At 33.7% G+C, this 15,055-nt stretch overlaps 1 protein-coding gene across 1 annotated transcript; it reads left to right on the plus strand.

Moving 5' to 3' along the window:
• Window positions 1-12,907: 12,907 nt before the first annotated feature.
• Window positions 12,908-13,910, plus strand: LOC142177328 (uncharacterized). The gene is made up of 3 exons (XM_075245804.1): window positions 12,908-13,006; window positions 13,093-13,377; window positions 13,551-13,910. The coding sequence occupies exons 1-3, from the start codon at window positions 12,908-12,910 to the stop codon at window positions 13,908-13,910; spliced, it is 744 nt and encodes a 247-aa protein (XP_075101905.1).
• Window positions 13,911-15,055: the final 1,145 nt, after the last annotated feature.

Genomic DNA, 15,055 nt, shown 5'->3' on the forward strand with positions numbered 1-15,055 from the left:
AACATCCTTTTCTTTTTTATACGCATTTGATATCTGGAACATATTGATGCTTGAGATATGATCATGCCCAACTGTAGTTCTAAAAAGGATAACCGGTTGTTGCAAAAATATAATCCGGTCTAAATATCTGGAGTAGAATCCCACAAAGAACTAATGTTTAGCTACAACGGTTCGCTATCACTAAGAAGACAAGATCGAACAATTACTAAGTTATAAATATTAAGATTCTTATATCTAACTAATTAACTAACAAATTAAAGGAGTGAATTGACAATTAGGAATGTTGGAGACTAAATTAAGGAGGTCTAGAGTTTTGATTTCCACACAATTGTCAGAATCCTTCCCGCTACGCCTTGTATAACTTTGCCTAATTATTCTCTACCGATCGTGAGTAGTTTGGGTGTCGTAATTCTCTTTTGAGCAACTACTATAATTTACTAGACATATTTTTTCGAACTCGCTAGCTGGCACTAATTCACCGCTCACTACGATCGCATCAAGGTTTCGTTATTTTTAATCCCTCCTTTAAACCCTCCGTATTGATTTCTCATATACGTTAGGAGTGATGTTATTCAACAGCTACCTAAATGTATATCCTTTTCAAGTAATACACACTAAATAGGCACAGTCAATTGATGGTCATTCAATCAACAACAATAAACACGTAGTTGAACAGGTAGCAAAATCCAACGGCTGAATTATATAAAAATATAATAAGAAATTAACTTACAAAAGGTTCCATCAAAACCCTAGATAACAAATTAGTGATTCATATAGTATGTAAAACTACAATACTAGAATTCATAACCAATAATAGAAATAGGAAGAAAAAAGTAAAAAACTCGTAGAAGAATTCTCCGACTTGCTCCTAGAGTGTTCTTGCCTCCTTAGATCGAATCCCCTCTAAAAAAACGTCCAACCCCTTATCTTAGACATGTTTAGGAAGTATTTATAGGCTAGAGTCGAAGTCTCCGAGTCCAAAGTTGAGTAGAAAATAATTTATTTACGGACTGGAGGACCAGGCTATAAGCCAGGCGAGGCATGGTCTGTAGCGCGCCATAAGCCATGCGAAGCCTGGTGGAGCTCGCCTTAAGCTAGGCGAGGCGAGGTCTATAGCGAGAAACATCATGCTATAGAGCTAGCAACGCCTGGCCTGACGCCAGGCTTGGGTACTTCATGCTTTTGTGCTCTTTTCTTGTATTTTCATCCTCTTTTCGTGCAACCTTCACTCGTCTTTGTCTTCTAATGCTCCTACACATAAAATAACATATTTTAGCTCAAATATCGCACAATTAACCATTAAAATAACAACATGTAAGGCGAGTAATGTGCTAAAAATATAGTATTTTAGCCAAACGTCAAGATACTTGTGCATAAGAAAAGAAATGCGTATATAGACACCCTGAAATTCACAACACAAAAGAATGATGCATTTTATGCTAAAGAAAAGAAAGGATATATCGAGCCTTTATTAGTTGCAATTAGTACCCATCTTTTACATGGCTTAATTCACGCTTAGTAATGGTAAGGAAGTCTTACCTCATATAGTAAACTATTACACTCTATTTATTATAAATCAAAACAATTTCAAAATATTATTACGTGTAGCTACCATTTCTATTTTATAGCAAAATTTATTTATAACTACCATTGAGACATGAAATACGCCAATTATGTTCTCTCTCTCTCTCTCTCTCTCTCTCTCTCTCATATATATATATATATATATATATATATATATATATATATATATATATATATATATATATCAGCAAGATTCTCATTCCTCTCTCTTCTCCATCAAATTAGCAGAATCGTCGGCGTCGTTATCGTAGTCGTCGTCAGAATTCTCGTCGGCGTCATCATCTATTATTGGCTCATCCTCTTAGACAAACAAATCTGTCCATGGCTACAGCGGAGAAGATTTGAGGGTCGGGTTTTTGTTCGTCTCAATTTTTACTTTTAAATCAATGTATACAATATTTTGCTTGGCCGAAAATCACCATCTCCGGCAAACTTTATTCTCTTCTTTACTATTTTAGTCACACGTATAATGATACAAATATATTGTATTCTGTACAAAAACACTCAAATATATTGTATTTTGCATAAATAAATTATTTTTTTGCTTGTATTTATATATTCCGAAGGTTTGTATTTTTTGAATACAGTCGAATTGAATACGACGAATTGAATATAATGTATAGTAGTGAATAATAAATATATGTGAATTGAAAACAATGTATATAGTCGAGTTGAATAGAACGGTGTACACCCCATTTCTTGATTATCTCACTGTATTTATAAATACAGTCGCGCGAATACATGGAATACAACACAATAGCAGCGAAATTTATGTAGAATTGATTTTGTTGAGTTAAATTAGGAGTGATAAATACTAACTGATCCTCTTTTCGTTACTAAACAGGTGGACTCCCCTATTTTTTAGGCGAATTTCGCTACTGTATTCATGAATACAGTAGCGCGAATACAAAAAATACAGTCGCATAGCTGGACTATTTTTTAGGCGAATTCCGCTATTGTATTCATGAATAAAGTAGCGCGAATACATCGAACACAGTCGCGCAGCAGCAAATTTTATGTAGGATTGATTTTGTTGAATTAACTTAGGAGTGATCGTTATTACACAGCTGGATTCCCCCATTTTTAGGCAAATTTCGCTACTGTATTCATGACTACAATAGTACAACGAATTCAATCGCACAGTTGGACTCCCCTGTTTTTTTTGGCGAATTCCGCTATTGTATTCATGAATCAGTAGAACGAATACAGTTGCGTAACAATTAAATAGTAGCTATAGAAAGTAATTGTGTATATGGTGGCTATAGGAAGTTAATAGCCACTAAACAATAGCGATTTCTGAAAATTCTTCAAGTATTGGGTTTGCCAAGTTCTCTAGGGGGATTTACATCTATATCCGTTTTTGGTCACGTTTTAACTTGTACCCGCTTTGCAAAAAAAAATTTGCAAGCATACCCATTTTTTCGCGTAACTTCAGCATACGAGCCTGAAGTAGCAAAGGCAATCACGCAAACTTCAGCATTCTAGTAGACGGGCCTGAAGTAGCAAAAATTGTTGAACCAAGTGTGCTAAAATTGTTGTTTGTAATTGCTGAATTTAAGCATTCTAGTGCTGAAGTTTTGTTCTCCATTTGCTAAAGTTTTTATTTGTAATTTCTGAACTTAAGCATTCTAGTAGCTGAAGTTTTGTGATGCTGAAGTTATTTAGTTCATTTGTAAAAACTTCAGCACTAAATAAGCTGAAATTTTTTTTGTCCTGGATTCATTAGTTTTGTCAGTAAGCCTTTTCAAAAACTTCAGTAGAAAATGCTGAAGTTATTTAGTTCATTTGTAAAAACTTCAGCACTAAATAAGCTGAAACTTTTCAAAAACTTCAGCAGAAGATACTGAAGTTATTTAGTTCATTTGTAAAAACTTCAGCACTAATAAGCTGAAGCTTTTTTGTCCTGGATTCATTAGTTTTGTCATAATGCTTTTTCAAAAACTTCAGCAGAAGATGCTGAAGTTATTTAGTTCATTTATAAAAACTTCAGCACTATATAAGTTGAAGTTTTTGAAAAAGCTTTCTAACATACTAGATAAATAATCACCTTATTCTTTCATAGTATATTACTACTATAAAATAATCAGATTGCCAACAGTATCTAAATCATAAATTTTGGAATAATAAACGTGAAAGGAACAGAATTATCATGAAAAGAATCACTAAGTGTGACCTTAAACTTCCCGTACGTGAAAATATTCACAAATTATTGTCTACTAACTTACGTAATTATTTATAATTTATTTTTAAATAATTTGATAAAAATACTTATGCCAATCATCCCATGAACTGAAGTTTCATAGCAGCACCAACAACAGCAGAAGGAAGAAGAAGAAGAAGAAGAAGAAGAAGAAGAAGAAGAAGAAGAAGAAGAAGAAGAAGAAGAAGAAAACGAAGGAGGAGAAGGAGGAGGAGAAATGGGGCTGAAGTTGTTTAAAAAGTGGGTACAAGTTAAAACTTTAAAGAAAAAAAAATATAGGTTAAATGGGAGTGACCAAATAAGGCGCCCCGTACAATTTTTATAGTTCTCTGCATCAAGTAGAATAAGGCTCTAAATGGGCTTTAGAGGGCCCATTGAATGGGTCTAACCTATAAAACTCTAAGCCTTTCAATTTGAATTTGAATTTTCTTCTGATTTTGTTAGAGTGGGAGAAATAATGATCATTATTACACTCAAGTTGGCGGAAAGCTCTCATTTTAAATATTTTCAAAATTAAAATAAATTATTCATAGATAAGAATATGAAAATTATGGAAAATACATTAATTAAATATACAATTTAAGAGCCAAAATGTTCAAAAAATGCTCTGAATATCTAGACTTGATAGCACAACTGCACAAGTACATAAATTTATACTAAGTCTTCAAATCTAACTTATAGGAAAAGTATGTTACATAAGTTATCTTCAGGTATCTGAAAGAAAATTTCAAAAAAATCGTAGTATAGAAACCTTAGAGTAGACAGCCCAAGAGGTACTGGGCTCTTAGAGCCTCTGCTTACACCAGAATGAACCCAACTATGGCACTATGAATTACTCCGATCTCATTTTTTTAAAATTTTGATTATTACTTACACCATTACATACGTTGCATCTCAAGCTTGATTCGTAGAATTAGTGACAAAACAGTTTTCAAAACTTTAACAACACTCAAATGATTTTAAAAGAAGGAAACGAAAAAAATATTCGTCGCATTGCAAAAAGAATGACGGTATCAAATGTATGAGAGTCAAATGAATCATAATGTTATTATAAAAGCACATTCACAAAATTCATTCATAAACAAGAACAAATTCTTTTGTGCGCCTTTTTATGAATGAATTCTGTCAACGTGCTTTTGTTATAAAATTATGATTGCCGAGAGTATTAGTATTAGTTTTGATTGAATGCGCTTGCGCCAAAACAGATTGTCAAGAGTGTTAGTATTAATACAAGTGATGCGAGGCTAATATGTTATATGTGTATCGTCATTTATCCTATGCTTACTTGTAATGTTAATAATTTGTGTTATATTTGCACTTAATTGAATTATTTTTGTGCGTAGGATCACTTGGAATTGAAGTGGAAAGAAAGATAAAGAGATATCAAAGACAACAAAATAGAGCACGAGAGGAATAACGACGCAAGATCGCGAAAGCACCACGCTAGACGAGCTCCAGGGGGAGGTGGCGACCGCACTAGGCAAGCTCCAGGGCGAGGATGATAAGGGCATGACGCGCCAAGGGCTCTATTATGAGGCGTTGATTACCAGTCAGCTTGGGGCTTGGTTATTTCAGCCCTGTACCTTACCCTACCTTATAAATATCTCATAAACATAGTTTTTGAGGGAGAGGCAAGTTTTGAAGAGGGAAATACGGCCGGAACAATTGCAAGCAACAAATCACACGAATTCTTCTTTCAATTCTTCTTAGTTTGTAGATTAATACTTCAGTTATTAATGTGATTGTTAGCATGACTTTGAGTAGCTAAATTAATGCCTAAATTGAACCTTTTGAAGGATGAAATTCTCATTATATTCAATTTTGCCTTTGAATTTCCTACTTATTCAGTTATGTGCTTATTTTAGTTAATTGAAGAGCTCTCAATTGTTAAAGTCTATTTATTATGTATTGCTTGAAAAAGAGTGCATATTTAGGTTGTTGTTGAACAACGTCACTTCCACAGTATATGAGAGATCAATACACCGGGTTTAAAATCGGGATTAGAGATAACGAAGCTTTGATGTGATCACAATGAGCGGTGAGAAAGTGCGAGCTAGCGTAATTCGAGAAATATGACAAGTACATTATTGTAGTTTCTAGAGAGAGAATTGCAAAAAGTCAAGTGCTCATGATCAGTAGAGAATACTTAAGCGAAATTATATGAATATACCGGGAAGGATTCCGATAATTAGGAAAATTATAACTCTAGGCTTTTCCAACTTGTCTCCAACCTTTAGTATCTACAACAACAATAACAACAATCTTACTACTTTAAATCTGTCAGTTAATTAACTAGAAATAAAAATCTTAATCTTTATAACTTAGAAAATTGTTAGAACTTGTCTTTTTAGTGATAGTAAATAGTTGTAGCTAAACCTTAGTTGTCTGTGGGATTCGACTCCGTACTCTTAGATTGAATTATATTTGCAGCAACCGCTTAGTTCTTTTTATAAGGCATAGTTGGGCGTGACCAACGAGTTTTAAAAAGACAAATCTACTAAACTAATTGACCATAATTATTGAGCCGATACGTTAGTTTCTGTATGAAATATGAAATTAGGAGCTTACATAGGTCGGGTTGGTTCGGATTTTACAATTACCAAATGATCACGCCCAACTATGCCTTCTAAAAGACAAAGCAGCCGTTGCAAATATAATCCGGTTTAAGTCCGAAGTCGAATCCTCAGGGAACTAACCTATCTATTACAACTCTTTGGTAATGCTATTATCAACTCAACCAATTTCTAGATGCAAGATTTTTATCAATCAATCTTGGGTCTTTGTTTAACTACTTCAAATAATACTAGAAAGACAATATGCTAGATTAAAGATAATTCAATGGTAAAAAGATCTAGGGCAGTGATTTCCCCAATTGCTAGCTTCGGTCTTGACTCTTTCGCTATAATCTCACCGTAATGCTCTATGAGGATTAAGAGCTATGGGTTATTGTAATTATCTCTCGATCAACTACAATAAGTTACTAGAGCATTCTCTCGTACTCTAGCTGACAATATGTGCAGCTCTAAATTATCCCACCAAAGTTTCGTTATCTCTAAACTCACTTTTAAGTTCAAGTAATGAATCTCTTCAATTACCCAAAAGTGGTATCGATCAACAGCTGTCTAACCTAATATTCTTTCTCAAGCAATATAAGGTAATTAGACACGATTAATCAAGGGCCCATTCAATTAATCACCATACAAAACGTAGTTGAACAATCATATAATAAATCCGGCTCGATTATAACAAGTTGAGTCAAACTTCAACCAACAATTGGTTCCATCAACCCTAGATAATTGTTTAGCTACTCATAACAAAATAGAATAAAACTACAAAGTTGTTCATAATGAATTATTGCAAGAATTAAAAGGAGATAGAAAAACTCTAATGTTTGGTTGATCTTCTCACACTTGTTCTTGCCTCCAAAGTAGTCTAAAAACAAGCTTAATTCCCTCTTGTGCGAGCTTCTAAAGTTTATAAGGGTTTGGAACAAGTTTTTCCCGAATTACACTTTGGTCCTCAATTTTCTAGCATTTGAACAATTCGACCGCGGCTCGACCGCGGTGAACGTTGAACATTCTGCCTCGCCTAATTAATCTGCCGCGGTTTAACCGCGGTTCCACCACGGTCGCGGTGGATTTCACTCAGTCCATTTTTGCTTCTTATGCTCGGGTACTTCTTGATTGGGCTTTTTCTTCACATTATTGACTCCAACGCACTCCGTAGTGCTTCCTCACTTAGATTATTCCCTGTGAAGCAAAAGAACACCATTTAGAGCATTTTGTTATCAATTCGCCTATAAAACAATAATAAAGCATGGTAATATTAAGGTGTAAATATCATCTATATAACCTAATATCACCAAACCAAACCAATTGTATCGGGTTATTAAATCTAAAGACCAAACCAAACCAATAGAACTCGGGTTTTCTCGAATTTTCGGGTTATTCGGGGTTTTTTTCCCGGTAAAATCTTCGTAGAATAAAACATATAAATTATGCTCAAAATATTTCTTTAATCCTAGTAAGATACAACTATATAAAGTATTTTCCAAGAAAATAATACGAAATATGAGATGTGTCATGATATTATCCTAAAATATTCTACAATAAAGATAATAAAATTATTTAATATGAATATTGCTAATTAAAAAGCCATAATAAAAATAAGCATAATCTAAAAGTGCTAAGTCATGCTAAAATAAGTTGACTAATAAGAGAGTATTAATTACATGACTAAACGCTAAAGAAAAAATAAAAATAGGTTATGTATTTTTATCTAAATTATTGCAAAACAAAAATAGATACTCAATACATTCTCGTTCGTAGTATTGAATTGAATGTCTTTTGTTAGCATTAGTATTGATTTGATTTTGATTTGGGCTTTTGTTAGCATTATTTAATTTACTAATATTAATGACTATAAAACTTATTGGAACATTCAAAAGTTCTAAGTCCAACCTTGAAATAATACCTTAAAAGATAAAATTATGAAATTTTTTAAGAAATATTTATAAATTACATCACAATAAGTATATTTATATATTAAATATATCTAAAATTTCTATATATGTAATGTCGGGTTGGTTTAGTTTCGGTTCGACTTTCTTTAGTTAAAACCAAACCAAACCAAACCAATTATGGTCGGTTTTTTTTTTTCCAACACCAACCAAACTAAACCATAGTCAGGGTTTTTTTTCTCAGTTTGACTCGGATTATCGGGTTGGTGCGGTTTGTCGGTTTCCTTTGTACACCCCTATCTGAAATTATTGGAATGGCTTAGGGATATTTTTTGTTCATTTTAGTAACACAAGGATATTCGAATATGAGGCATATTTGAAGGAATTTTTTTAATCATTTTCTTGTTTATCTTCTTAACGAGGGGGAATCCTAGAGAAAGAAAAAGCTATACTTCATGATTGTCTAACCAAACTATTCAATGTTATATGTACTAAGGAGTGAAAAAGCTAAATGAGTGGAGAGAGTATCTTGATTGTGAACATATACAAAACGAATTCAAATTTACTTTTACAAAGTATGAGGTTACTGAACTTAAGAATCGTATTATGAATCTTAGAAAAGAGTGATAGAGCATATACATATAGGGACATTAAAGGGCTAACAAGAACTATTTCGGATTTACATTGTGCAAATCTATAAAATTAAAGGGGCTATCTTATATTTTTGCTACTTTAAAGTTTAAATGGTTAAGTTTGGGATAGAAATCTGTAACATGTCTTTGAATACATTGAAGTCAAGTTTCTCACTTAAAAACAATACGGATATGAAGAAGAAATATCATGTTTAGAGAGAGTAAGAGAAATGGTCACTATATAGAGATGAAGAAGTGTGAACAGATCTCCTTCCTTCAAAAGCTTGCAGCAGTATAACGTACGAATCAGTCTAAAAGTAAGTAAATGGCAAAAATAAACTTACGACCATTAGTCGGCGAGGTTTGTAGTCATATGTTTACTACATCTGCCACCAACCCAATGTACAAATTTTCCAGCATCACCATTTCTAGTAGTGCCAAACTACAAATCTTCTTCAAATTTGTGATCTGTTTATCTTTTTGTCATTTCTTCAACACTTTCAAAAATGGGGTCTCTTTCTTTCCTCAGCATTGTCTTGAATCGCCCATTTCTACTCTATAAATTGAGGAATAAACTTTCACTACTTCTTCACTTCACTTCCAATTTATTATATAATAATTTCTCTCTTTTCTACATATAATTCAGTGCTAAAAAATGAAGAAGGGTTGTTCTTTGGTTGCAGTAATGTTGGTGGTGGTCCTTATTGGTGACCAATTGGGGGCGAGCGAGGCGGTGACATGCAGCGCCACACAGCTGAGCCCGTGCTTGGGGGCGATCACATCAGGAACGCCCCCATCACAGGCTTGTTGCGCTAGGCTGAGGGCCCAACAGCCTTGCCTTTGTGGATATATGAGGGATCCTAACCTTAGGCAGTATGTCAACTCTTCTAATGCCAGGAAAGTTGCTAGCTCCTGCGGAGTTAGCATTCCCAGTTGTTAATTAGGTCTTATGTATACCAACATTTTAGTTACTTGTTGTGTAGCTTCTAGTATGGGAATAAAACTTCAATGGCACCTATAGCCTATAATAAAAATGGTTGTAATCTATCTTATGTAATTATAACCACGTTACTTTTATTTCATTTTGTTTGTATTATTGATATGAATCTTGTTTTAGCGCTACTTGCTCTAATGGTTGCATCAATTTAGGGAACGACTATGATTTTAACACCTAATAACAATATTTGCCGTATGAAAGATACTTCAGCTTTAACCAATAATCATAGCCAACAACAGACAAAACAGTATATATTAATTAGATAAATTGCTGAGTAACACAGAGGATCATAAAAGGAGATTTATCAAGGAAATTAATGAATTTCAAGGTAACTTGAATTACAACTTTCCTGCATTTGATACGGATGACTTCTGTTTTCTGCCGAACCACATTCTTAACCTCTTATCAAACTACGAACACAAGTAGATAGGGGGTTAGGGGGAGAGAGGGTCGGTTGGGCCTACCTTTTTAATGATTTTCCGGCAGCTTCCCGTCAAGTTGGGGCATCATTTCTTTTTCGTATCACAACATATTTCCCTTGATTGAAATCTACTATGGTATGTAAAATTTAAGATTATTGCTAAAAATTCGTAATGTGTCTTTGATGATTCCATAACTATGTAAGGTAAAACTTATTCGTACCCGATGTTTGCACCCGACAAATAAATAAATGATAATTGTTACTTTATTTAACTACAGTTATTAGTACTTAACCATAGTTAGCTATCATATGTTTTGCCACATGATCTTAAATAATAATAATATAAATTATCCTTAATAACCTTGTTCTCTTAAGGGCAAATCGATCGATTGAAAATGGTGATACTTTTTTTATCAATTCTTGTTGCCAAGATACTCCAATAATTCTTGTGGAGTGATAAAAAGTCAAGAAAATTATTTCGTCTTACCATTTACAAATTGACATTTTTATAATAAAATCATCTATTAGTTCTTGTTGCCACGATTTTCCAATAATTACACTGCTGGTCAATGATTTTTACTTAGTAGTTCTCCTATTCTGCTCAAACTAAACGTTGTCCAACCATCGAAACACAACACATGCAAATACAAAAGTTGCAAAACAGTGAAGCTTTATTCAACCAAAAGACTCTCAATTAATTCACTGAGCAGGTTCAGTGCATTTTATTGGTTATTGGTGGTTGGAGTAGTAATATTGCAACCTTACTTACATTTGATAAACCAACTTTCCCAAGCAGATTACAGGAAATAAGATAAAGATGATGACGGCAACCCTAAAACTTTGTAATTAGTTATGTTATGATTCTATTGTGTTTTTAAATTTTTTTATTTATTGAATATAATACTCCTACTAGGCGTCAATATTGTCTCATAGTTAATTTAATTAAATTTGGTGTGAACACCCAATGCGGGTAAGTTTTTACCATTATATAAAGTTCCGTTTACTTGATGGGCCCAATACTAAATGAATCTTTGAGCAGCCACACGGATGAAATTAAGAAATAGCCAGATCTACAAGTGTTAATTGAAAAATAGCAACAACTTCAAAATTAATTGAAATTTAGTAACTTTTTATTTAAAGATATATCTGAACGAAAACACTGTTCAAACTCCGAAAAATATTCCAGCATAATATGCTGAAAGTTTATACACATGTGCACCAATCTCTAGTATACTATCCTGGAACATTCCGTATTGCAGCAAAATAATGACTATTTTTCAGTGACTTTACAAACGTCGACTATTTTTTAATTATCAGTCCAAAAATTGAGTAACCCGTGCTATTTTCATCAGCCACACACTTGGTCTTGGTTGCTGTAGCTGTTGGTACTGGATTGGAGTTACCAGCCCGACAAAGTACAAACCACTTGGGCCTGGAATCCATAAAGCACAAGGCACTTGTTGTAAATCAATTTTAAAGTAATAAAAAGAAGACAGAGAACGAGGTAAGTCAAGTAGTTTTGAAATTGGAATACTGGATATAGCCATGTTAGGGTATATAAAATTTGATGTTGACTTGTGATATTGCACCTATTAGTTGTTGGATTTTTTATCTAATTAGATAAAAGGTGTGAATGAGAAATAGAGGGAAAAGATTTGGAGGGAAACTAAAAATTTGAAGTTATTTCCTTTACTAATACACTTTGTCCCTCAACGAAAAATGGAAAGAAAACCTTTGTATTTATATAGAGAAACACATCTTCTAGCTCTTAAAGAGTTAAGAAGAAATAGTGCCTCGCAACGTCGTTACCGTCGCTCGCTCGGCTTCGGTAGATTTTTTGACCAAATTTAATTTCCGTTTTCCGTTATATAATTTATTTTTTCGTGGAATTTTAGTTTAAAATTTGCGGTTCCCAACGGTCAAATTCGCGACTAATGAAATTTTAATTCTGGCAAACGAACACCATTTCAAACGAACATGTATCTTGGCACTTGTTGAAACCCAATCGTTACATAGGAGTAGCTTTATTTTCACCACCCAAAATCTGCAAAATCTCCCTTCATCTATTACTTTCAAAGCAAAACGTAATCATAAATGTGGTTTACTGCAGTTTAATGAGTTCGACGAAGTTCTGTAATTTTCATTGCCGATATTACAGAATAGTTGTTCTGTTCTATCTTGGGAGGGATTAATCCAATAATTTGGGGCAACAGTGAGGGGGTTAAATCCTTAAGGAAACAAAATTTTCTGTTGGGCTCAGAACTTCTATTTATTCTATTTCTATTCTGTTTTCGCTTTTGTTTGTTTTATTTTTTTGCAGAAATTATTTTGGAACACAGGTTTATAACAAGTTTAAGGAATTTAATTTTATATTCTGTATTCATCTTACTTTCTGCTTTGGAAGACTAAAATCCTAGTGATTTTCTACTCTCGTTTTGAAGATCAAAATCTTTGAATTTTCTACTCCAATTTGAGATTAAAGCCTTTGTGACTTTCTACTCAATCAGAGATTAAAATCCTTGTGATTTTTTACTCGGTTATTTCTATTCGGTTTTAAGATATAAAACTTCACCGACTTATTATTTTTGATTGTGTTAATTTCTTTTACAAAAAAATGACAACAAGTGCGGAACAACATAACGGTTTTGTTGGGTCTACTACAGCTGCAATGGCTATTGTGTCTTCATGTCGCACAACGCCTGCACCGGCGATGGCATTGGCATAAAAGCCCGAAATTTTTTCAGGCGTGGACTTTAAGCATTGGCAGCATAAATTATTCTTCTACCTAACCATACTCAGCGCTTTATCAGCGAGAACGTTCTAGTTCTGGGAGAAGAAAATCCTGAAAATGAGCAATTTGTAGTCACAGAGGCATGGAAACTTTCTGACATCTTATGCAAAAATTATGTTTTAAGTTGCTTGGAAGACGAGTTGTACAATGTTTATAGCGTCATAAAAATATCAAGAGAGCTGTGGAATGCTCTTGAAAAGAAGTACAAAATTGAAAATGCCGGACTTACGATGTTTGTGGCCGCCAAATTTTTGGATTTCAAAATGATTGACGACAAATCTATCATAACGCAAGTCCGAAATTGCAAGTGATTGTTTATAACCTCCTTGCTGATGGTATAAATCTATTCAATATTTTTATTCAAGATATTGATTATTTTACTAATTATAAATTTATGATTGAAGGTATGATCATAAATGAAGCGTTTCAAGTTACGATATTTATTGAAAAGCTGCCTCCGTTGTAGAAGGACTTTAAGAATTACTTGAAACATAAGCACAAGGAGATGATGCTTGAAGACCTTATTGTTCGTCTACGAATTGAAAAGGACAACAAGGGTTCTGAGAAGAAGTCCCGTGGTAACTCAACATTAATGGAAAAAAATATTGTTGAGGAGGCGTCTACAAGCAACAGAAAGAGAAAGAAGCCGTTTGGTCCAAAGAATTACCCGAGCAAGAAGAAGTTTAAAGGTAATTTCCAAAATTATGGAAAGGTTGGACATAAGGCTGTGGATTGGCGTGCACCGAAGAAGGAAAAGAAGAAGAGTCAAGAAAACATGGTTGAAAAAAATGATGATAATGAGGACTTATGTGCCATGTTATCTTAATGCACCTTGGTAGGAAATCCCAAGGAGCGGTGGATTGATTCTGGAGCCACTCGTCATGTTTGTGCTAACAAAAAGTTACCTTTTATGTTTCCATAGGGCCCGACGAGACTATTTTTATGGGAAACTCTGCAACAACAAAAATTGAAGGAGTTGATGCACCTTGGTAGGAAATCCCAAAGTGTGGTGGATTGATTCTGGAGCTACTCGTCATGTTTGTGCTAACAAAGATGTTTCCATAGGGCCTGATGAGACTATTTTTATGGGAAACTCCGCAACAACAAAAATTGAAGGAGTTGGGAAGATATATTTGAAGATGACTTCGAGCAAAGTTGTGGCTCTAAACAATGTTCTCCATGTTCCTGAAATTCGCAAGAATTCGGTCTCTGCTAGACTTCTTATCAAGAATGGTTTAAAATGTGTGTTTATTTATGAAAAACGTTGTAACACGTAAGAATAACGTGTATGTAGGAAAATGTTACCTAACTGAGGGCCTTTTCAAGTTTAATGTAGTAGTTATTGACATCAATAAAGTTCAAGCTTCTTCTTACTTACTTGAGTCAAATAATTTATGGCATGCCCGTTTAGGTCACGTCAACTTGAAAACTATATGAAAAATGGTTAACTTGGACGTATTGCCTAAATTTGAATGCGATAATTTAAATGTCAAATATGTATGGGATCTAAGTGTAACGACCCGACCGGTCTTTTTGAGAATTAGCATCCCGTTCGGTAACTAAAGGTCTCGAGCAACTTCGTATTATGTATTATGTATTATGACTTGTGTGTATGGTCGAGTCTGATTTTCAGATGATTCAGAATTAGTTGGAAGAATGAATTTCATGATTTGAAGTTTTCAGTTGGAAAATTGTGAAAACACCTGAGGTTAAATTTGAGGATTTGAGGGCCGATTTATGATTAGAATTTAGTAATTTTGGTATGGTTAGACTCGTCGTTGGATGGGGGTTCAGATTTCATAACTTTTGTAAATATCGAGACGTGGGTCCCGTGTTGACTTTCCGAGTTGACTTTTTTATGTCTTTGCAAATATAATTAATTTTATTATTTGAATTAGTTTCCTATAGTTATAATAATAGAATGAAATAATTGTTTTGGTTATATTCAAGCCATTCAGAGTTGGATAATCG

This window comes from Nicotiana tabacum, chromosome 3 (assembly GCF_000715075.1).
Source record: "Nicotiana tabacum cultivar K326 chromosome 3, ASM71507v2, whole genome shotgun sequence".
Lineage (NCBI taxonomy): Eukaryota > Viridiplantae > Streptophyta > Magnoliopsida > Solanales > Solanaceae > Nicotiana > Nicotiana tabacum.

Coding starts and splice junctions, on each gene's coding strand:
- LOC142177328 (XM_075245804.1), top strand. CDS start 12,908: ATGACAACAAGTGCGGAACAACATAACGGTTTTGTTGGGTCTACTACA. Junction 13,007..13,092: donor CAACGCCTGCACCGGCGATG/GCATTGGCATAA, acceptor AACCATACTCAG/CGCTTTATCAGCGAGAACGT. Junction 13,378..13,550: donor ACAAATCTATCATAACGCAA/GTCCGAAATTGC, acceptor CCTCCGTTGTAG/AAGGACTTTAAGAATTACTT.